General features: G+C 42.8%; 1 protein-coding gene across 3 annotated transcripts in view; it reads right to left on the bottom strand.

Annotated features, from left to right (window-relative positions):
* Nucleotides 1-24724, bottom strand: part of LOC111930893 (deubiquitinase DESI2-like) — a 70755-nt gene that overhangs the window by 14399 nt on the left and 31632 nt on the right. For all 3 annotated transcript variants that reach the window (XM_086895135.1, XM_086895134.1, XM_086895137.1), the window contains 3 exons: nucleotides 7199-7271; nucleotides 5781-5874; nucleotides 4678-4819 (listed from right to left, as the gene is read on the bottom strand). In XM_086895135.1, the coding sequence (XP_086751261.1) occupies nucleotides 4678-4819; nucleotides 5781-5874; nucleotides 7199-7271 (309 nt within the window). The remainder of the gene's footprint in view (nucleotides 1-4677; nucleotides 4820-5780; nucleotides 5875-7198; nucleotides 7272-24724) is intronic.

Raw genomic sequence — 24724 nt, 5'->3', positions numbered from 1 at the left:
AGACACCTTGACTAGATTTTAAATCAAAACTGCTTGAATCAAGGTCCTCTCACATTTTCACACTGCCATAGATGGTGAGGGTAAAGGGAAGTGGCAAAGGGGTATAAAGTGGTGCATATAGGGTGACTGATTGGAGCTGGGCATATGCACAGGGAGTGCATCAGATTTCTTTCTTATGATTATACATCAGGAAATTCTGCCTTGCTTTCTGTCATAACTTCCTTCAAAACTAATTAAAATGCTGTGCAGACACTTATGCTTTCTGGTTGTTCTTCACTTCTTGAATAATCCAAAGTTCCTGATGAAGAAGAATCCACAGGAAGAGACTCCTGATCATGCAGTATGTTCATTTACTGAGAAAGCTGCCATAAAATGGCATTAGAGACAATGAAGTCTAAACTGCTGCAGCTGAAACTGCAGCATTCTTTGTTTTCTTTCCAGAGAAGCTGCTTTGTGAGTAGAACAAGCCATGCCTCTTTGTTCCAATAGCTGCTTGTTAGAAGTCCACAGGGAACTGGCAAAGCAGGGAGAGAGCTAAGTCTTGAGCAAGTTAAATATGCTTGACAGTGTGCAGTAGAGAGTAAGGAAACTTCAGAGCTAAGTGGCAATGAGAGAGTAACAAGAAAGCCCCTTGCAGCTTACAAATGATGTGGGCAGGAAGTTCAGAAGACTCAGAAGAGATGCATGGACTCAGGGAGAGGCTCAATGCCACAGCAGCACACAATGAGGCAGCAATTGTACTGCAGAATGAGTTTTTTCAGAGGTAGATAGTAGATCAAAGGCATGCCCAGTGGTTAAGTACAGCTGAGCTGCCCCTGTTGGACTTCTGTAGTCCAGGGATTTTTCAAGGAGCATGGCCAAAACAGTCACAGGTCCAGACATGCCCCTAACCATCAGTCTGCATGAAACCCTTGAAGACTTACCAGTTATCATGGTGGAACCCAAGGCATCATCATATTAAATGGGAATTTGACAGAAAAAAACGTTTCCTAAACAGATGTAGATGGAAGATTTCTGAATGGATGTTCTATTTGTTGAGAAAAAACAAGCAAAGGAGAAGAAAACAAAAAAAATCTGAAAGTAAGATCTGGTTTCAGCAGTCCTTCTGAGGATAAGGAACCTGTCCTACAAGTCCTGGCAACTGGATATGTGACTGTTGTCTCAGCATGATCCTGAGGAAGCTGATCCAGGAAGGAGAGCCAATCTTGCACCTTCTTTCCTTTCTCTCTGCAGAACTGTCACCCCAGCCAGAAGCACACATGGCTACATTTACCCTCAGCATTTACCCTCAGTCTATATGACCAGATGGCATTATCCTCCCAGCCCATGGCCCTGCCACAGGGGCAACATCTGTATGGATAATAATTAGCAAGCTCCCCTCCAGCTGAGGAAATCAGGGTATCTGAATACATCTCCCTAGCACAGGGCCTACAACCAAACCTCAAGGCCTGCCACACAGGTCTGTCTAAGCACATATTAACTCAGACAGCACCACTTGGCTATAAAACTGTCTCTGGTTTTGCATGCTGAAACAGAACAATACAAGCCAAAAACCAGATAACTAACACTGGCAGATGAGAGAGCTGTCATCAAAAGACTTTCAGAGTCCTTTCTGAAGGAAGTAAATAACCTAGTATGAATGGAGGGGAATACTTCAGCACAGCACAGGGATGTAACCTGCCTGGCATCACCCAGGAGGCTCAGAACAACCATCTCCTTAACTGTGCACAATGGTTTATGCCTTTAAGCAGAAAAGGGCTGTTAGGAGCAGAGCTGGGCATTCCCTCTTTCATGCAAAAAAGCATCCTTCACCCCAAACCCTCCCTGGGGTGAAAGGGCATTGTGGTACCAATAGCATCACCTTTCAGATGGGCCACAGCAACAGAGAGATCAAGAATTTGCACTTTTGTTTTGTTTTTGTTTTGTTTTGTGGCTGGAATGAAACCCTAGTTCTATTGCTTCATTCTGTTGAGCAAAATTTCTACATCTTCTCTTTCAATTATTTGGATAATTTTTCCAGTTTACTGTCTTTAACTGTCACATAACATGAGTATGCTATAATAGGTGCTAAATATTTTTGTTGTTGCTATTATTACTCCTTCACAGATGACGAGTCTGAAGAAAAGAGCAATACAAATACTAAAGAGATGCATCTCAGAATTTATTTTTGAGCACAAATATAATTTCTGTTTTCTGGCTATATGGTGACATATATCTACAGAGGCTTGTGAGCCAGTCATCATGTAGCCAGCATGTTCTGTGCTCTGTGAGGATGCATCTTGTAGCTCTACATGGAAGGGACTGCAGCTTCCCAGTGGGGTGATTTTTGGTTTGTTTAGTTTTATTGGAAATACAGGAAGAAGAGGAAAAAAAAAAAATCACTGAGGCTGGGAAGTAAAGAAAGCATTCAAATGTTGAGAATAGAAACTTTCAGTTCTACTTTCAATTCTGTCTCAATAGATTTCAAGCAGACTTCCTCCAAAAGGTCAGAAGTATCCCAAGATAAGATATGCTACTTCTCACCCAGCTCCAAATTGCCAAAATGACTGTACTTACCAAAATGGATGGAGCTACCTATTGTAAGGCAGGCACATATATTCCTCACATTGCTGACTGAGGCCTCCTGAAAGGCTGGGACTTTTGCTTAGTGTCATACCACCAGCCATTTTTATAAGAATTTCAGCTCTCATTTTCTCTATCCCTGTGCTAAAGCCCATCCAGGATGTTCTGCTCCTGCTGTCCAGCTCCTCTGGGTTTGATTTGTAATGCATTAGAGAGAGTTGATAAACACAGGCATATGTGAAGAGCAACAGCAACAAAAAATCCTGCTTGCCTATGAAAGGCTTATTTAAACTGACGCAAATCTCGAGAAGATTCTGCTCCTGGGAGTGGAAGTGTCAGAACCAGCCATTCAGGCTTTTGCTTTACAATCTAGACAGGTTACAGGGCGATGAATGAGAGCTCTGAATCCACCAAGAAAGCTCTTGCGGGAAAACTTAACCCTAAACTCCACTCCTATAAAGATGCCCACTGAAAGCATATTGAAAGCAAAATTTAAAATACACTACTAGATTTTCTATAAGATCTCTTACTTGACTTGTGTTAGGAAAGCTGGAGAAGGAAGGGGCAGGGAGGGATACACTGATGTGTAGCAGTAGAATCAAGGAAGAATGGCTTTGAGCTTATAGCTTAGAGACAAGATAGACATTTTACCTTTCAAAGCACAGAGTAAGCAGTGACTTTATTTCACTGCTGCAGGTAAAGGATTTGGTTTATCTTTTCCTGATAATCCCACAGCTTTCTCCTGAGTTTCCTTCATAATTTTTGAAGTTCTGATTTTCTGTTTTGGTAATTTGATATTTGATTCCAAATGAGTAGTGTGGCTAACATTGATTTGCTCACTGTACTGCTTGGAACTTCATTATGTATTCATACCAGTTCAATTCCTTCCTGTTTGTTTTAATTTGCTAACATTTGCAGAAAGGGCTCTATATATAATTAATAAGGATGGAACCAATAGAGAATTGGTATTCCTAAGAGTCTAAGCAGGTCCCTTGTAGATCAATTGCTGGTTCTCAAATTCACTTGATTACAAAATCATACAGTACTTTTTCCACACATCTCACTTGGGATCTGTGATAGTCTTGTTTGGAGATGAATGAACATGAGATTATTGGCATAGGACCCTTGCCCCATACCAGAAAGCAAGGCAAGATATGTGTAATTAATTAGGATGGGGATTCCAGAGGGAGAAATTAAAGCTTCACTATTACAGCAGTCCTACCCTATCATGACAAATTATATTCTCTCCTTAAGTTTTCCATAAAGCAAGTATGGAAAGCACAGAAAGAGTTTTTATGGAAGGTCACTTCCATTTTGTGCTTTTCCTATCTTTTTCTGACACTGGGTTAAGATCTGGAAATCAGACTTACACAAATGCTGAATATTCACACCTTAATTGAAATACACTTTAACCAGCTCATCTGGGAGTTGAGGAGGAAGGCAACTTCCCCCCCAAAATAATTACATCTTTGGGAATCAAAAATCAGATATCTGAAATCAACAGATAGATAGAATAAAAATACATAAAATTTGTGTTTCTCTGTGATTCAGTTGTCTCTGAATAGAAATAACAACTCTGTTATAACAATTTCTCGAAACTCACAGTGGTTTTGAGAACATGGAAATGAATAAGCACCGAAAATATCTGTAAGAAAATCAATTCTCTTTTTAAATAGGTTTGGATGGTGCAGATTAAATAAAGAAAAAGAACGCCCACTCTCTGAATACTGCAAATTTTTGTTTCCAGAACACTGATAAACCATTTTTATGCCTTTGCAGCTCATACACTGTTATTTATGTTTGTTATAAAAATGATGCACATTTGCATGCTAACCAGGTCTGTCCTTTCAATTCCTGCTCAGTGCCTGTTCAGTGAACCAAATTACAAGCACTCCTGTTTTCCCACACAGTTTAAACCAAAGATGTGATAAATCTGCAATATCTCTGCCTCCTGATCTCATCTCTTTCAACAGCAAAGGGCTTCCAAAAATATTAAGGGCAGAGAGAGAATATTTAGCTATGGGTTCTGACCTGCTGACCCCAGGTCCCTTTCTGTGAACATTACTACAGATCTGAAGCAGTAAAAAATGAATAAATCAACCCATTTGTGCCCACCTCAGCCAGAGCAGAAGAAAAGTGATTACAGTTCTTGTGCATCAAGTGGTACGCATTTCCTTTGTATTCCTTGCCCAGCTCTTCCATAATCTTATCCACATCCTCTTCTGTGAAGTCTGTAGTGCCCAAGGCAATGGATTCTCTAGTTAAAAACAAAACATACAACAGGGAAAACAGAAAGATACAGTGAGGAGTGTGATACATACCAAGGGAGGAGGAAATGATCAGATATTGGCAAGAAGGACAGGCTTAAAATGTCATGGACACGCATATCTGAGGCTATCAGAGACTCTCTCTAACAGAATAGCACAGTAATATCCACAGCTTTTCCATAGAGCAAGTTACCACAAGGCAACAGCCCTGAGATCTTCTTGCTCATCACCAGGGAAGTCTCAGCTCTGGGCACCTGCTGCTATTCTGCCCATCATCCCAGAAGAGAAATTCCTATTACAAGAGAGATGTTTTTTCCAAAAAAAAAATTGAGAGGGTCCCCTGGGCCAGGAAGGAGAAGACTGAAAACTTTATGAGAAACCTACTGCTTCTCCCAACATTCACTCAGTAGCACTTGCTCTAAAATAGCCCTCAACATAAACTGGCAGTTTGGCAAGGGCAAGCACCCCTGCCCCACAGTACAACACGAGAATGCAGAATCCTCTCAGACTCCCCTAGCAAACAGTCTGTCCCTTGCAACAGAGCAGCAATAAAAATAAAAATGTGGTACTCTGTGCAGTATCCACAGATAGGGAGTACTCATAAAAGGAGAAGTCTTATTTTTTTTCCCCTGTGCGTTTGCTCTGTGTAACAGGCAAAACTGGGAGCACAGAAGATTAATAAAATGGGAAAAGAGATCTGCCCTCATTTGTAAGTGTGCTGTTAATCCCTGACAAACACAGTTCATCGCTGTTCCCTGTTTGCTGTACACACTCTTTTATCCACCTCCGAAATCCCTGCAGGGCTGCCTTTGAACTGGGATCATGTAGAGGATGGCAGTGAGGGCACTTACAAGGAGAGTGAAAAGAGGACCCAGAGGACAGGAATTCCCTGCTCCCCCTACACTGATGGCTACCAGGGGCAGAGGGGAAGATGTAGAAAAGGGCCCTTACTTGAATTTAAAGGTCTCGCCAAGTTCTACCGCACTGCCAGGTGTGATCTCGAAAATCCCACTGAAAGGGTAGGGATGCCCTCCATAGGCAAACTCTGACAAGGAAAGAAACAGACTGTGAGTAATTGAATGAGCGCCATGTCAGGAAAAAGTCTATGGCAGCTGTCTGCATGGCTCAACATCAGCACCAGGGGCTGGGCTATTGCCAAAATCTGTTTCTGCTAGACTCGGAAAGCTGTTTTTGCTGCCTGGTTACCTTTTGGACTGAGGATGCCCTCACAGCCTCCCTCTATGCCAGCCTTACTGCTTTCCCACAGCACCAGGAAAACCCTCTGTCCCTATCTGAGTGGCTTTCTCTCAGTGGAAAGTTCTGCACTGAAGGCATCTGGATAAACTGTGAGAGGCTGCCAGTGGCGCTACTGAGCTGGAAGAAGCCGTTTCTAGAGTAGGGAGAAATTGAATCTTCCAGAGGGATTTACAGGCAGTGAGTGGGAAGTCTTTGCAGAAAGCCAGGCTGATTGCACTCTGCTGCCTCAGCACACAGGCCAGGCCAGGGAGTCCCTGCATGTCATACAGGCCACCCTGCATGGCCTGTGAAACACAGCCTATGATCCTCATGGTGTCACACACGCCATCTCACAGGGTCTGTGAAAGCCTCGGTGCTCAAGATGGAAATAACACCACAGGGGTTCTGGCTACTGCATGGCACTGCTTAAAATACTGTGAGTAGCCAAGTCATTTCCATTTAATGCTGAAAAATGAAACAAAGTCTGTGATGCTAGTTCATCCTTTCCCACACTGCAGATGTTTTCCAGATCCCTTGACTTTTGAAATGGGTAGCTCTAATCAGCCTGTACCCCATCCAGACAATTTCAAAAGTCTTACATGACATTTTCCTTTCTTTGCAACTCTTCTGTTTCAAATCAACAGTTTTCAGTATCTGGAAACCCAGATTCCGAGATTTCTGGACCATACACATTCATAAAGATCTACTGGAAAAAGGATTTTTCCTGACAGGGAATCAGCACAAGCCCATCTTCAGGCCTTAAGACAACCCCTGATCCACCTCTCTTCCCCATCCCTTGTTTCTCCCATTCCCTATCCCACTTCTTTTATCTTCATTACAGAATGGCTTTCCAGCATTGCTCCTCCTATCCGCCATCCTGCTACACACTGCACGAGTTACACAGGCTGCAGTTACAGGCTGAACAAGAAGGACTACATGGTTCATAACAGACCTGCACGAGTTCCTCCTAGACTCCACCATGGACTCTGAGAAGAGAATTGGCTGAGTTTTTCAGTTTTCATTCCTCAAAACATTCCTTGCCAAAAGCTGTGAGTTTGAGATGTTTTGTTCCATAACAGACCAGCCATACAGTTGTCCCCATGTTCTGCAGGTAGTAAAAGGGAACTTCATACCTCTGCCGTAGATCTCAATGCCGGAGTGGAAGACACCAATCCCCAAGGTGGAAGTGTATTCATTTATCCAGTACTACAGTAAGAGAAAAGCCACATTGGGAAGCATTAGTGGAAAAGAAACACATGGTCTTGCTCTAGGGTGTATCCCCCATCTCCCCAACTCCTCTTAAGGAGAAGAGCGAGTTTGAAATTATCTTGAGACAAACAAATTTAGACCTTACAGGCCAACAGAAGTGGGCACTGTGTTTATTCATTTGGATTGGATTAGCTCTCCAAAAAATGCTCAACTAACCCTTTCCACCTAAGGTAAAAACCTGTATTAAGATACAACTAAGCCTGAACCTGCATAAACCCAGCTGCTATGGGATGTGTGATTATTTATGTCTCTTCTCACTAACACCTGACACTGAGTCAGTTTTTTCAATTCACTTGCCTTATTTGATCTTCAAAACCTTCAGTAAGAGAATCCCCAATTATTTTCCACACACCTTGTAACGTCACCTCCCAGCATCCCTACCTATTAGTATGGTTTTAGGCAAAGAGATCATAGAGCTGGAGGTTTGGTGCCCCAATAGGTCAGACAAATTTTCAAGAGGAGCTGCTAAGTGACTGCACTGCTCTGGAGCCCAGCATTCCCCCATTATGTTTGGAGCAGAGAAACACTGCAGTCCATTGCATGCATGTGACGCTCCTCCGCCAAGCACTGCGCAGGGCCTGCTTCCACCACACCGTGAAGGACAGTGCAGACACCCAAACAATTCCCAGATAAGCTAATTCCAGAGCAGGAAGCTGTACAGCCATGCCAGGGCAGTGCTGCATTGGAGATAATTAGCCCTGCTCAGCATCAGTGTTTATTAGGTCAGCTGCAGAGCTGCGCTGCTACAGAAATGATATTTTCAGGCACTGAGGAAACTGCCCATGCCTGGTATATTTACAGTTCACTTACAGCTGCTGTGCAGTGAAGATACATCTTCTAGTAACTCAGAGCAACTAAATTCTGGTTTTAATCTAGCACTGCGAGGAAAATGAGTGTTGTTCACTTGTTCCTGTACAAGGACATGACAAGCTCATTAAACTAAAATTCTCTTCTGGGTCTGGTAGCAGCTTCTTGTGGAACCAGAATAAGCTGCACCTTTCCTGTGTCTGGTGTCACTGAGCTGCCATGGTATGAGTAAGAGCCCCTCTGCTGTCAGGCAACCAGAGGTCTGCCATACTCCAACTACTGGGCTTGTACTACTTGCTTAGGTATTTACTATGACTGCAGTAGCTCTGTAAGTCACCTGAAAATGTTTTCTGCAAAACCACTGCTACTGTGAAAAAACACAGTAGCTTTGATATGAAAGCCACAGTCCCAAGCCTGACTTAATGTATGCCTAATCTTGATATCTTAAACCACATCCCCAAAAATGCTTGCCTCTGGCAGTACAGCAGTTCCATTTCCCTCCAGAAAAAGCTGTAATGCTTCTTGTTCTTTGTGAGTTTATCACAAATGATGTATTGTTGCAGGAGAGCAGCAAACTGCCTGACCCCAGCTGGACCTCTGGACACTGCAGACCTTGTACAACCTCCATTTACTTCTTCACTTGAATTATGCAAACTGCTGTTTTTAGGGTCAGGTAGCTCTCAGCCTCTGCCAGTTGGGACAGTACATTAGCAGTGAACCCTGGGTTGAACACCATGCCTGGTATTTAGGGGGCCTTGCCTTCTGCTGCCCTTCCCCACAGTTCTGTTACCTAGTTCTCTGCAGCAGGAATATCCCTACTCCAACTGGGGAAGATGATAGAGGTGGACATCACACATGACACCATGGGACAAAAGCCTGTTTCCCCTGGACACAAAACCCACCATTGAGTTCCTGAATCTCCCACACCTCATAAAATCATAGAATCCTTAAGGCTGGAAAAGATCTTAAAGATCATCAAATCCAGCCATCAGTCTAGCACCACCACCACTAAGCCATGTCCTTAATGCCATATCCCCTCATTTTTTAAGTACCTCCAAGGATGGCAACTCCACCATTTCCTTGTACAGTCTGTTCCAATGCTTGACAACCCTTTCTGTGAGGATATTTTTCCTAATATCTGTTCTGAACCTCACTTTACACAAGTTGAGGTCATCTCCATCCTGTCACTTGTTGCCTGGGAGAAGAGACCAACCTCCACCTCACTACAGCCTCCTGTCACCTGTTTGTAGAGAGCAATCGGGTCTTCCCTGAACCTCATTTTCTCCAGGCTAAACACCCCCAGCTCCCTCAGCTGCTCCTCATAGCACTTACTCTCCAGACCCTTCACCAGCTCCACTGCCCCTCTCTGGACCTGCTTCAGCCCCTCAGTGTCTTTCTTGTACTGATGGGCCCAGAACTGAGCACAGGTTTGAGGTGTGGCCTCATCAGTGCCAAGTACAGGGGGACAATCACTGCCCTGGTCCTGCTGGCCACACTGTTCCTGATACAGGCCAGGGTGCCATTTGCCTTCTTGGCCACCTGGGCACAGCTGGCTCATGTTCTGCCATCTGTTCACCAGCACCCCCTACTCCTGTTCTGCTGAGCAGCTTTCCAGTCACTCATTCTCTGGATTAAGGCACTGCCTGGGGTTGTTGTGACACAAGTGCAGGGCCTGGCGTTTCACATTACTGCACCTCATATGATTTGCCAGAGCCCATTGATCCAGCTTATCCAGATCCCTCTGCAGAGCCTTCCTGCCCTCCAGGAGATCAACATTCCTGTCCAACTTGGTGCTGTCTGCAGATTGACTGAAGGGGCACTCATGGGTTAATGCCTCAGATAGTCTCAGGTAGTCTCAGAGAGCTTCAGAGAAACACGAAACAACTCCCAGATGATGTGGTAAGTAGGTTGTCTTCTTCCCTCAGGCTGAGCTATTGTCTCACGGCAGCAGTACCACCAAAACATGCCCAGGTCACGCCAGATGCTTTGCTTAGAGAAGTAACTAATAGGAAGAGAAGGGAGACTTTTTAAATTAGAAATACTCTTGCCAGTTATCAAAATCAGGGCTATCTGCAGAGCTTCATCTGCTTCAGGCTTTGTATTTCAAACAAGGAAGTTACACTGAAAGCCACTTGCAGCTACAGCTTTTTCTTCTTCCGTAGTAAAGATTATGTTGGATCCAAAACAATAACCAAACAAGCAAGAAAGAAAGCGTCTCCTTGACTGACTACTTGTTAGAGTAATGCCCTGAGACTTGACCACCTCATACATGCAGAGCACTCTCAGATCACAAGCCTGCCCTGTCCCCCAAGAACTCTTTTTCGAACCACAGAATTTCTGCCCCTGCAACCCATCCTGCCCAACTCCAGGAGCAGAGAGACAGGCTTCAGGACAGCTCTGAAAACACAAACAGTGATGAGGAGGCTCCCCCAAATATACAGAAGAGAGGAGCAAAAGTGTTTGGCTGATGCCAGGTGTTGCAAGATTATGATCATCACATGTTCATTTCTGTATTTAAATGGTGTATTTTTCAGTATTAATTAATTTAAGTGAGCAATTATGGACTCCCATGAAACAACCTCAGCCATACCTGAATTTGAACTAACAGAAGCTATCTAGATTTAGTACCTTCTTTCAAATAATTTCCATCACACAAGAGTCTTACTGAAGTGGGGTCTGATTTGCATCTTGTTTCTATTGATACAATACTGATATGACCTACTAGCAAAACTGAAGTGCGAGGCAGCTCTGAATCATGGCTGTACCGTCCTCATCTCACCCCTGTCTCCAGGGTGCGGTAGAATCTGCCTCCAGTGTGTGACTGAACTCACAGTGAACGCCTCAGAGCACTTTGGCGCAGCCCCCGGCTTGTCTCAGGAGGAAGCTATGCTAAAGTGAACATGTCAGCCACTTGCTGAGCTGGAAAAAAGAATCCAAGCCAAATCTGAAACCAGGTTTGTACACACATGCACGAGCTGGCCTTGTTTTCCAAGGGGTTCGCAATTCTGAGCATAAGAGCAGCAGCAACAGTCAGCAAATACTCATCTCTGGAGTAAATTGGTTATTGCTTAGATTAAAAACAAAAATCTGCAGCCTGTTCAGTCAGATGAAAAGAGCCAGGGAACCGAATACAGCAGTATCTTAAAGGGAGTTGTGATTCATGCATGCATTGCATACTGCCTGGAAATCATGCCCTAAACCATACACAGAGGGACTTGGAGCATTCTCTCATTTCCATCTGAGACTGAGAACAGCTCAGATGATAACAGAGGCAGGGAGGAAGGCTAACCAGGCTATAATCACTTCATAACGGCAACAGATATCCCAGAACTCAAAATTCAAACCCAGAGAGGAACCTCTGCATTTAGTTTGTAGTGTACTGGTTAATAGCTTTTAATGAAGGAACCTGATGAAGTAGAATTTGAAAATGTTCAGGTTTTATTCAGGTTTTCCCTGATTTTCTATTGTTTTGGTTCAGAGATCAGAATAACCGGTAAGATATTTTAGTTTCTGGGAGACACTCCGAGTCAGTTCTTCTGTTATTCACTTCATTTTTCCATCACACAGATGTAGAAGTGTATATGAGAAGAGGTAGAAGCAGATGATGTGATATTTATAGATTTTATCTATAATCTATATGGGAGCTTTCAGAGCAGGAATTCCCAGGAACTCATGCCAGAAACATGAGTTCCCAGATAGAAGAGGCCCATTCATGCAACCACTAACTTCCACCACCAACTAATACTGCATTATAACATTGAAGTTTCTGTCACTAACTTTCTCTTCCCTACCTCAGACCTACTTCATTACTTTCCATGGTGTGTCACCAAAATCTTTCCTGCATCAATGTGCTGAGCAGTCTAGCTAAATAGCCCCCCAGCTGCTGGAGACAAGACCTCGTCTATGAGTACCTCAGGTATTCTGAGCCCTTGATATTTTCTCTGAGCAGCCAACACACTAAGCAATATTCCATTTATTGCCCCAATACTTACTGGATATTCCACTCCACCAGATCCATCCACTACTGAACAGATGCTAATGTTCCTTATGATTGGTATGAACATATAGAAAAGAAATCCACCAGTTGTTAATTAGATCTGATTTCAATAAATAGCTGCAAACTCGGAGTACCCAGTGTCATAGATCATTGCTGAGAGCTCTACTCTTCACCAGGTATCACACACAAGCAATGTCTGTGCCAGGATACCAGGCTAGAGAGAGCTTGGCTCTGACCTCATCTGGTGCGCTGATGTCCAGGTATGACACACTACTGTGACCAAGGCACCTTTACCAAGGATAGGTGCAGATGAAGAAACATTAACTTGTCTGTCTCTCTTCTCAAAGCACCATCTTGTATGTAATTCAGAAGGATTACTTCCTTTTCCCTGTGAGTTTTCTGGCAGAGCTTTGCTTCTAGGAGAAAGGAAAAAAGAATTCTATGCAAGCATTGCTAGGGAGCAAGGAGCATGTTAAGGGGCTCGTATCAGGTCCCATAAGAGACTGTCAGCCCCACCACCTGAGTTTGATTTTAATAATTTCCTTCCTGAGGGCCAAGTTACACACTGTACTTGGCCCTTTACAGGGATGCCTCCTCTTTATAGGATGGGGGATCTGGTTTGCTGAAGAGACCCTTGGCCCAACAGATCCAAGTGGAGGACACCCAGAGCAGTGCTTGTCCCTGCAGTCAAGTTACCTAAGCAGCCTCCTGAAGACATGCAAAGGACTGTGTGCACTAACAAATACACTGCTCAGTCACATTCTCAAACACCAAGAAAATGCTCTGCAATGTTAAATCTCAACACAAAAGGCAGTTTTTTAAAGGCAACATCAAATTGATGCAGGAGACCAGCTAGGGAACATCAAAGTAATACCTCAGCATTATGTCCTGAGATGCATTGATCCAGAAATTTGAGAGCACAAAAGATAAAACTGGAGGGGAAAGCTAGAGAACAGCATTTCAGGAAACCAGCAAGTAAAATCTCAGCTGTTTACAGCATACAGCCATCAGCTTCAGAAGGATTTATTTCCCCAGTTCTTTCTAAATCAACATCCAGAATCTTGGGCCCACAGAGGTAAAAGGAGAGGGCCCATAAAAGATCACAGATTATTCCCCAAGTGAAGGGGGGAAGGAAGATATACTTCAACTACGGACATGCAGGACAAGGGGCTTCCTGCAGATCCAGGGCTCTTCAGTCATATTGCAGCAGTGCTCACTTCTGTTCCATGGCCCCAGGCATGCACACAGTCCTGCAATATGTCCCAGTCCTTCTGCTGTTCACCCCTTCTGCCCTGGAGCTCTAGTGATAAAAATTCACTGTCATGCGGGATGACATCAAATATTTCATCATGGCTACTGTTAGCAAGTTTTCTTTTGCAACTGGGTGAGACCCAAGCTCATTTCAGTGTGACCCATGTCTCTTACACTCCATTCTCCAGGGGTCCAAGTCTTGCACATTCATCAAGTCTAAAATGCTATTTTCCCAATAATAGTGTGAATACAGATTAAGTGGGAAAGGGCTTAAATACACGTGGGCACTACAACAACTAAATAAAGCCTAACAGAATATTGAGGAGTGATGACACAGACCTGTCTTTGGTACTTCACACCTGGGAAAAGCTACCTGGGTGGGTCCTCACTCCAGCACACACAGGATATAGTTCTTCCCAGCTGAAGGATCACCTCCTATGTCAGGTCCTCTTCACTGTTGGCAAAAGCTATTAATCTGCATGTCATGGACATGGGTGTGAAAGTCCATCAGGTAACTCCAAATCTAATCAGCCAAAAGCACCTGCTTGGTCAGGTATGTTAACTTTTGACTACAATTCCAGACAGTGTTAAAAGAAACAAAATGCTGCAAGGATGTCTGTGTTTACAAACAGGCACAACCTCCAGATGCAGTAGGCAATTACTTTCAAGTATCAAGAAAAACAGTTCCCAGGGTGTAGACATTGGCCTGCTTGCAAATAACTCGACTGGCAGAACTGCTTAAAGCTCAGGAACTACAGGTTTTCTTCCAGGAGAGCATTCTCAAATACCAAGAAATCTGCAGCTTCAGTGCAGCAAGAGAGCTTGATGTAGCTCTGATGAGGCAAGGATACAGGGTGACACAAAGACCCCACTCAAGAACCCCACTTTATACTCAGATTGGGGCAGGAGAACTGGCTGAAGAACAGAGGTCTGAGGAGCAGAGTCACAGAAAGGAGAAAAATACAAGGTATCCTTTGGCATGCAATTGCCCCTGTTCTGCTGCATTTTGAATGAAAGGCACTTCTGCCAGAGATATTTCTCCACCCAGGTTAATTCACTCTAATAGAACAGGAATTTCCTAAGAAACGACAGCCTGATACTTAAAACTGATATTGCTAAACATATTCCCCCATGCAAACCCACAAATACCAGGAGAGGAGACCCAAGGCAAGATGCTCAGTTGCAGCCTTGAGAGGAATGAGAGGCCAAGCCTCTGTGGGACTGCAGCAGCCATCTCTATCTCAGCAGGTCTTCTATTTCAGCCAAGTTCTGCTCTGTAAAGGACCTTTTCCTCTCAGTTTGGGTTAAACATGTACCTTGGCTGTCTCCTCAGGAAGAATTTCTTCAGTTTACTGTGGCTTTTCAGAAATTATTATAGTATGTATCTGAATTGCCTGATGCATGAGCCAACAATAAAACCTTTACAATCAAGAAGCATAAAGAGCTTATTTCAGAGGCTTCTAAAATACTGTGTGTGGATTAAAAACTGCTGCTGCTGCTGAGAGAGATTGGAAATCTACTTATGCTTCGATGTTGTGACGCAATGCAATTTTACTGGAAGAATATGAGGACAGAAGAAAATATTCATCATGCTGTGGAAAGGAAACAGTAAGCATTTCAGAAAACTTTTGTGTGTATTCAGAATATTTTTAATTAAAAGTCACAAACAAGATTTAGCTGTGACAATGGGATATTGCCAGCATTTCCACTTACAGCCTCATCCTATAAATGGTAGGCACAGTTCTAGCTCAGTATCCTGGTACTACTTGAAGTCTCTTACCATTTTCTGCTTTCTCCATTACTGTTTACATTTTCTACCCTGTTGCACTGCTGGCAGATGTTGTCCTAAGCAGAACTTCGTTCCTGCAGCAAAATCTGTGAGGTGTTTACAAGTTTACTGCTGTGTATCCTTGGCCTCAAGGCATGCACATCTGAAGCTGCCGGTGAGCTCTGTGTTAAATACAGTTCTCTTGTTGAGGAGAGCCAACACTCATCCAACTCATGTTTCAGTGCTTGAGTGAGAACCTGTCCTGCCATAGACATAGGGCAACTTGCTGGCTAAAATGAACAACTATTTTCTGTCCCTGCAGAATGACCCTGTCTCTTCTGTTTGTAGATTCACACAAAGCCATCCCACCAGGCCAAGGGTTTGTCACGCCAATCATGACACTAATGGCCCATCTTGGCTGCCTCTGTACAGAATACAGTATTTATAGCAGACTGTTTACAGCTTTTACAAGAAGCAATATGCCATTTTTCCAACCTCCACCTGTTTCCCTAAACTTCATTACTGACTGTGCCTGAAGGAGTCAGCTCAGTGAGCCAGGGTGGGACTGGGGACGTCAAACAGAAGTCACTGAGGGGGAACTGCTGGAGCATGTGCCAGTGCCAAGAGCCTGTCCCCACACAGTAATCTTATAAGCAGCCATGAAGAAAGATTATCCATGCTATTGCACACTCCTTTACATGCTGTATCCCCTTAGTTCGGACAACTTTTATGAAAATCTTCATCTCAAGTATATAAAGCCAGAAAAAAAGCACATCCATTTGCAGGATTATACTGAAATATATTCACTCATGGAATGTGCCTGGGAAACGCACATATGTTAGTAACTTAAGGAAGTGATAATACCTTTGCCTTAGATGCATTCACAATGACAAATTGAGAGGTATTGAAAAAGAACAGCAACAAAGTGATCAGAGAAGTGGCAAGACTGACATATAAGAATTAATTCAGAAGAGCTAATAGCTTGGCAAAGCAATGACTGTAAATGACAAATCTGCAAACATTTGAAGGGCTGACATGAATTATGGGAAATGCTTCTTAAGAATGATACAAAAGATTCAAGTAGGAGCAACATACTCCATTTAAAAAGAAGAGAGACTTTGACTAAATGCTTAGAAGTTTCCTGGCAGCAAAAAAAGAACAAGAAAACATTTGTGTGACTCAAAGCCAGATACTGAGAAAGGCTTAGTGTGCCTGTGCAAGACAGAGTAGTGAATGGTCTGAAATGTTTTGCTCTGCTAATGTCAAGGAGGCTGTTAACATCCTCGGCTGAGCATATTTCAGATGCTGCATACCTATCTGCATTGTGAGCCCTCACCCTGGACTGTCAATAAGTAGGCTTCCCTTCAAAGAGGATTCAGAGGAGTTGAAAAAAAAAAAAATACAAGGGAGATAAGTACCCAACAGCTTGGACAGGAGTTCATCAGGAGCTGTCTGAAGCACTGTGCAGATGCTTTGGCTCTGGAACTAGATTGACTCTGACATATCTGGAAGGGTCAGCAATATGGCTTTAGGGCTCTCTGCCCTTCATCTTGCAGAAAGGATTTAACTGAGAACTGTAATAACAAATAGGGCTGTTAAATGATTTTTCAGATGTGCAGTAATGCTGCAGCCTTGCTCAGACCAAGAAACATTAATGTCTCCTTTTCCTTGTCGGTAAGGATCCTTTGCTGTCTTCTGTGGACCTGTAGCAGTGTGCTGAAAAGCACAGTTCATCTCTGCTTTGGCAGACTATTACCAAAAATTTGAACTTCAGTCTTTCAACTCTAATCACCAGCCATAACTTCTCCATCAAGGTGATTCATGCACATGTAAACAGCCCAGCAGAAAAGAGTGAGAGATTCATGCCACCAAATAAACCAGCAGCTAAGACTTTTCTACCAAAGGCTTGTCTATATCCCTGCTCAGGTTCCTGAATTTCTCTTTCATGATAGCAAAATGCTAATATGACACTGATTCTTCCTTATTGACTTGCCTTCCTTTGGAATGTTCCTGCCTTGGCAAACACAAACACCTACTCTTTGGTTAACCCAGGCACACCAATAGTCCATGGCTGACCACCCGAGGCAGATTTCTTGTGATCTCTTCTTGGTTTTCTAATGAGAACATCCAAAACACTAATCTCTTTCAAGCTACAGCATAGTTTGAAACACCCTTCACCATGCTGCTTCCATTCATAAGCACTTCAGGAATGAAGTATTACTCATCAGGATCAAATTCACAGCCTTCAGAGCCTTTGAGGGAGAAAAATTAATACCTATGACAAAAAAGTCTGCTCATCCTGTTAACAAGGTGTCATGGCTTGGTGGACTGGGGAGCTCACTCTTTTTCCTGAATGGTGTTTTGTTTTCTGTCATCCTCTCACAGTGACTCACATCTGTCAGGTGATCCAGACAAACATACTCAATCTTCATTTCTTATCATAAGCCTTGATTACCTATCAAGATCATTCTGCCTTTTCTCCCAACCATATCTAGTGGGTGGCAGAGGAAAGAAGGATCATCTCCAGAACTTCTAGGCTGTGACCAGCCTGAAGGAATGGGATACAATGGACTCACAGTAAAGCCCCTCTTGTGACACACGTGACCTTGAAAATTTTGATCAGCTGCATGCAGGCCACTTACAACTTTCTTTTGTCAGAGATGACTACGAAGTGGAAGGAATACCCATATCTGCATTGCAATCCAATTTATTGCATCCAACGCTTTCACCCAGGGCAACAGCCTCCTACACACACAAGGCAGGGACATCTACTCTATACCAAGAAAGTGTAAGAAACTGGTTAAAATAATTTCTGACTTCTGCCAAGTTTCTACATAGATAACTACTTGGAAAAGACTGAGGTAACAACAAATTAATTGCAACTACAGCCGTCAGAAAGGGATAAGAAGTCTGTTTATGATATCACAAAAGGACTGTGAGCACCACAGGCAATGGAATAAATAGCTCTTTTTGTTCCATCCCATTAATGCAGAGCACAGTAGCACATTGTTTTTAACCTGTTGTGTAGAGATCCAAGGTAGACAGGAAACAACTTCAAAGAAATCTGTAGGCTGGCAGGAGTACATTTGTTAGACAAAAGCTGACATCTTCAGTAGAAAAAAAAAATAAAATGAGAGGCACACAAACATTAAAGGAAATAAAATTATTGCTCCCCCAAAAAAAATGGAGAGAAAAAAAAACTTGAGTTCAAACAGGAGTTGGAAGCATATTTGAACATCCACACACAAACTGATGAAGGATAGTTCCATAGCTAGGATGCCAGACAAAAACTTGAGAGGTATTCACTGGTCTGTTATGGACATACCACAAACTTACTCCAGACCAGGTCTGAACTGAAATTTCATCAGCATGATACTACATTCACATTCAAAACCACAATCCTCCAAATTATTTTTCAAATTCCTGTTTACTCTGAAGTGTTCCACATCATCATTATCAGCAATCTGAGTGGAAGACCTTCCTATTCCACTACAGTGTGAGCTCCACATTCATAATAAAGAGTGATAAAGAGAGATAAAGAGAATCCCCAATAGAATCCCAACTCTCCTTTCAAACACTGATTGTTTGCTGCTGGAAGTCCACAAAGCAGGACTCACCCTGGGGTTCCCAATGGCAGCATTAGCACCTCTTAGCCAGGAGATAAACCTACCCCAGATGAATCTGGATCCTTACAAAAAGTCAAAAAAGAATGTAGGATTCCCCAGATTTTCTCTCTGTGCAAGGGCTGTGTAGAGTCAAAATTACATGTTGTATAGGCATGTAAATTCTCACTCCTTTTCATTCCCGTTCACTTGCCAAAACCAGTTGTGCCTATCCTGTGAGCCAACAGCAGATCAGAAAAGAGCAGGGTAGGGCCTGCTTGCATTAAGGAATCTATACTCCATGATGGCTTTGGTGGCATGTATTCAAAATACCTCATAGAGTCCATGAGAGAAATCGACAGTGTGCCACTAACATTAGTTTGCTACTGAAAAAAAAAAAAAAAAAAAAAAAAAAAAAATCAATATTTGTCTCCAAGCTTCTGAGAAGAGAATCTATTCTGCAGCATAGATGGGGGAAACCCTTTCACAATGTGAGCTGTTTTCCTGGAGAGGTTCCAGGGCCCTTGCCTGGCTGGCAGAGTGCCTAACCAGCTTAGCTTAGGAAAATACTGGGAAATACAGATTCCTGCAGCTAGCAACCTGTCCTTTTACCCTACAGATTTTGTCCTGTGTTGGATAAAACTGTTCAAATACAGTGCCAATGTCATACAGTGTCTCATCTCTCTGCACTTCAGACAAGTAAATAGCTATGTGTGCATTTTTGCCATAATTCTATACTGTCTCTGCTCTTCCAGCACACCTACTGAAGAATCGCATTGCAGTGATATCTCTAGATTATAATTTAAGGGGTAAAACAGAAAGCAAGGAACCTGAATATAGCAATGATAAAATGTAAAGCAAGGACCATTTCATTGAAAAGGGAACTGTCTCAAGAAGGGGTAACTGTATAATCTAGCTCAATGCCAAAATGGGCTGTTGGAATAATTATCATCTACAAGGCCCAAAAGTGATACAGAAACACCAATCAGGGAAGTTCAGACAAAAAATTGTTTATAACCCATGACCCAAGGGGTTCTATGCTGAGTGACTGTAGCACTATTTCAAATGACCAAAGATGGTAAATGTGAACAGCTTAGGAAATGAGTGACCATTTCTTATTGCTGGCATTTACCTATTGGATGCTGACAGTGTTTTAGGGATACAATTTCTCCCCCCAGATGAAGATGCAACAGAATGATTAATATGTGCAGCATGCCACTGTGGCTGGGAACAAATTAAAAAGCTGTGGGAGTATCTTAACAACTCTGATGTAATGTGCTCTGCTTTGGTTTGGCTGGGGGGTACAGGATGTTTGATTTTTTGTTTTTCTTTTCCAAGAATTCCCTCTGTCTTTATTTAGTGAGCAGCTGGCTGTGCAGCTCCAAAAGCATTTAATAGCCATCCCTTGCTGAAAGACAGAAATGGCTGTTAGCAGCAGTGCCTGGCAATGAGTCGTCAGCATTTGGTACTATGAAGATAGTGGTTTGTGTGCAAACCCCTTCAGAGTAAAATGGGGGTGTTTGTCCCAAGGGGCAACCGTGTCACACACACACACCATTGCACAGGGAGAGGCACAAACCTGACAAGTGAAGGAAAACACTGAGTTGATTGCTTTGGAAAACACCAAGTTGTCCTTCCTTTCTTCTCCTCATGAACAGTACAGCATGTGTTGGACTAGCACTCAGGCTGCCCTAAGTACTTCCTTTCTTCTGGGCACAATAGTAATTTTACACTTGTATTAAAGCAAATCTTCTGTGCTAGCCTGCTGTATGTTGCATACATCTAGAAACAGACCTGAAACGACTCAAGAGATTCAGACAACTGCTTCCTTCACAGACTTGCATCTTACACTATCTCCACATCTGAAATGTACCCAATAAGATCAGGAATTGAAGGAGAAAAGGGAAGATAAGGAAATACTTCAAGAAGACCAAAGAGGAGAATTTGCCTTATGTAACAAGTTTCTCTTGGAATATTCCTCCCTCTGTCTCCTCCTCACCACCCCCATTAGTATTTATTTCTATAAAAATCCACTAGATACTGCAACTACATCTTGGCTCCTATCTGCTGCAGTGAAAAGAGAAAGGGTTGTATATTTGTAACATGGAGTGCAAATGGTCGTGTCTGCCAGATCCCTCAGAGAGCTGCCAGATATTTCTCCTGCATGCAGAGTGGACATCTAATCTGAACTATGGCCAAGCTGACATAGGAGAAAGAGGCAAGCACTGTGATGCCTCACCTAGCTCACAACATCCTCTAATATCAAAGACACCTGCTCTCAGCATAAGCTGTTTCCCTAGATTGCCCCTTCTAAGGAGCTTCTAGATGCCCAGATATCTTTTGTAGAAAAACAAAGCCTTATTTGGCCTTATGAGGTGGGCCATTGTCAGCTTTCTCAAAAGCAGACTGCAACTCATTTCTGGAAGTGAAGAAGCACACTCCAAGCACAGAGCTCTTTTCATTACTATCTAAAATAAGAGCACATGCTCTTAATAGGACACTGTACACAACTCATATTCCATACTGACCCAGAACTTCCTCTCAGAGAACCAGAAACCTAAAAAAGGCATCACCCTCTTTCCAGAGTGATCCACAGCGCAGAACAAGGGCAAAACCCTATTCAGTTGGTCTCAGCTTTGATACAGACATGACTTGCATAAATGATTTAGGGTATTGTACAGCACACGTGGATTTCAGTTCCCTTGAGTTGCTTTTCTGCAAGTCCACTCATGCAAGCTAAGGAATACAAATGGTCATAAAGCCATAAATTAAACTAATTATCCAGGAAAACAAGGGAAAATAAAGATCTCTATTCTTATATATCAGGGAAGTAATCTGGACACTCTTGCAATGAAAGTCATGCAGGTGATGAATGGATAGATCCGAGACCATTCAGTTCCCACTCCATATATCTGCCTTCTCCTGAGTTAGATGGATGCATGCAAGAGGTAAACAGATTCATCAAACAAATAAGATCAGCAGCTCAGCCTGATATATTTCATTTTATGTGAAAGTTCCATTTGCTCTGTGAAGTATGAGTTCAGTAGCATTTATGTAATTCATTTTACTGTGCTTCCCTTTAACACCACAATAATCTTGTTTAGCCTCTCTTACTGGAAGAGGCCACAAAGGGATAAAATCCCCAAAATAATATAAAAATGGGCATCATGGCCAAAGGACTGCTTGCATGACAGGGAGATCTCAGGAGTGGTTAGTGTCACCAGATGGAATTCATAAACCAATCCCTCTTTGCATGCTTCCTATCAGATCTAGATGAGAAGTAGCTCATAATCTCTTTGGAGCCAAAACTCTTTCCCTGGCTCCTATTTACAAAGTGTCTTTGTGAAATATGATGGAATCCCAGTTCATGGCTGAGGCTCATAGCTGGTATCACAAATGAATCATTGACAGCAGGACAAGGCAAACACCAGCATACTGCAAGCAGGAGAGAGAGTACTACCTCCTTCCACAGGAGAACATCAAGAAGACTTCACAAGCAAACAGGACATATTTGCTCATGCACCACATAGGCAAACATACATACAGCCTGTATGTGTACAACAAAGCCTTAGAGAACAGCAGTGTTTTAACCCTCTGCTTTCCATTAGGTGGCCAGCTAGCTACAAGCAAACATGCCCAACACTGTGTACAAAGCCAACAGTCTCCTTTCACATACGCTATTTTAGTAATCAAGGCTAGAAACAAGCCCAGTATTATACCAAAGGTTCAGCACTGCAGATTGGTCCTTGGCAAAACTCCTTATAGGAACAATTTTCTCCTGATCATACTCTTCCAGAACATGGTGACTTACACAAGCATGCTGCTGAATCCCTAGAAATGCCTTTGCTTTCTGTGGCAATTATTAGCCTGCTCAGAGGACAGCCTTCTTCAGTAAGTAAACTACTGGAGATGCAAATGTTTTAACTCTCAGCTTACTTTATCCTCCAAAGTGCATTTGTACATGGTGAACAATGAGAGTAAGCACACAGCACACAGGTTTGCTACCCTGCAGCAGCAATGTCCAGGTGAAAACAGTGTGGACAGTGAAAACGTGTGAAAACAGTGCTGGACAGAGGAAAAACTATCCAGCAACGTCCCTTTTTTCTTCACTCTTTGTAAAAAAAGACCACCTACTGTGACATGAGCTTCATTTCTAGTTTGTGTAATTGTATAGCCATGGTTTCTACCTCACTTGAACATTAATACCAAGGCATGCATACCGTGTTTGCAAATACCTTCCTTGCTTTCCCTTCCAACTCAGTCCTAGCAAGTCACATACTCCTCATCTGTTTGATCAGATGGCACTACAGAACGGATGTGAGCAAGACCAGCCTGGTGCTGAATTGCTGTGCTGGTGCCAGTCCTAAAGAAAAACACTCATGAGAGAAAGAATGCCAGCTAGGTTCAGCAGAGAGATGGGATGGAGAATAACATGATTCACATCACAAGTGAGCCTTTGGAAGATGGTTGAAGTAAACAGGAATTAGTCTTGAGTTTTAAAGCCTTAAGAATAGCCAAGATTTTGGAAGCATTCAGATGCTGTGTTTCTTTGGCATGTGGAACTGCTTGGCATTGTGGCACTCAAATCTTCATTCAAGTGCAGTCAAAATTAAGATTTTGGAAATCACAAACCCACAAATTAGGGGTGGGAGAACGCAAATGTCCAGCAGAGAGGGCTGCAGAGAGCACTTACTGATCATCCCTCACTCAAATTGTCTCAGAACCCTGTCCTTTCAAGAGTAGATGAAAACATTTTCACTTTTAGCTTCTAGACAGACCTAAAAAAACCAGAAGAATAGCCCCTCCAGTAACATTTATTTCTTCAATCCTTCCTCCAACAAGTCAGAAGAGAAGTCTTTAGGGCCAAGTGATAGAAAAGCTGTAAAAGGAGAACTCAAACCTTACACCCACTGTTGCAGAAAAAAATAAATTCAATCTTTCCATCAGAGTTTTCTTGCTTCCACCTAAATAAAACTGGTGAGATTCCCATGCTGGAACCTCACACTTTTATTTCTGTAGAAGTAGGAAGAGTGAGGAAATCAAAAGAGGACTTAGCTTTCCACCACCAGATAATATACCTGCAAGCTACCAGCAAGGGCTGTTAATACAGAAGGTCACATTTGCTCAGGAAAACTGAATGGAAGAGCCATAGAGGCCCAGTAAAGAAGCAGAGGTCAAGCTCAGAGAATCCCCAGAGCTAAATTCATGTGAATGTGTTAGAAAGACGTGTCATATATGCTTGTGCTGCTCCAGTCTGGCTGTTCTTATGTTTGTGTGTTCTCTGCTGTGAATAAGCATAAAAACATGTAAAGGAAACCTTGGAAATAGAAGGAGGGGAGGTGTTTCAAAGATGAGCTTTCACCTGTCTGAAAGGCTGGGCAAGCCTCATGAACCTGTGGAAGAGAATCTGCCTCACACTTTGATAGTCAGAATACAATTTAAGCAAAGGTTTTGAGATTACGCTGTAATTGCCCAATTAGCTCTTGCGTGCAAAAGGGATTCTCTTCTATTTATTCATATCCAGCAGGGCAGGAATCCAAAGCTTTCTGCCCACTGTGGATTTGCTCTTCCAATTCATTAGGATTAATTTCTTCACCACCCACACAATTCACTGAATCTCTTCCTCCCCTCCTGCCCCACTGCCACCTGTCAAAGTTATAAAGATGATTGGTGCTCCTTAAAAGCGGCACAGAACATCTTTATCCATCTATTTACTGGCAGATGCTTCCTCCCCCCCTGCTCCTTTGCTAGACTACTTCTTTCCAAAAGTCTGTCAAGCTGCCCCCAGAGCACATATGTGCATGCAGTGTTTAACCACATCACCTCCTGTAACCCATGTTCTTATCCCCCCCAAAATCCAAAGTAGCATTTTATTTTGTCAAGTACCAAGTTAAACAAGAATATTTTCAAATCTATTTGCCATCAAATTAAATGATAACCTATGTAAACAGGTCAGCATAAAGAC

Source organism: Cyanistes caeruleus, chromosome 6 (assembly GCF_971803275.1).
Source record: "Cyanistes caeruleus chromosome 6, bCyaCae1.hap1.1, whole genome shotgun sequence".
Lineage (NCBI taxonomy): Eukaryota > Metazoa > Chordata > Aves > Passeriformes > Paridae > Cyanistes > Cyanistes caeruleus.
Note: the sequence above shows the minus strand (reverse complement) of the source record. Positions and strands in the feature narration are given on the sequence as shown.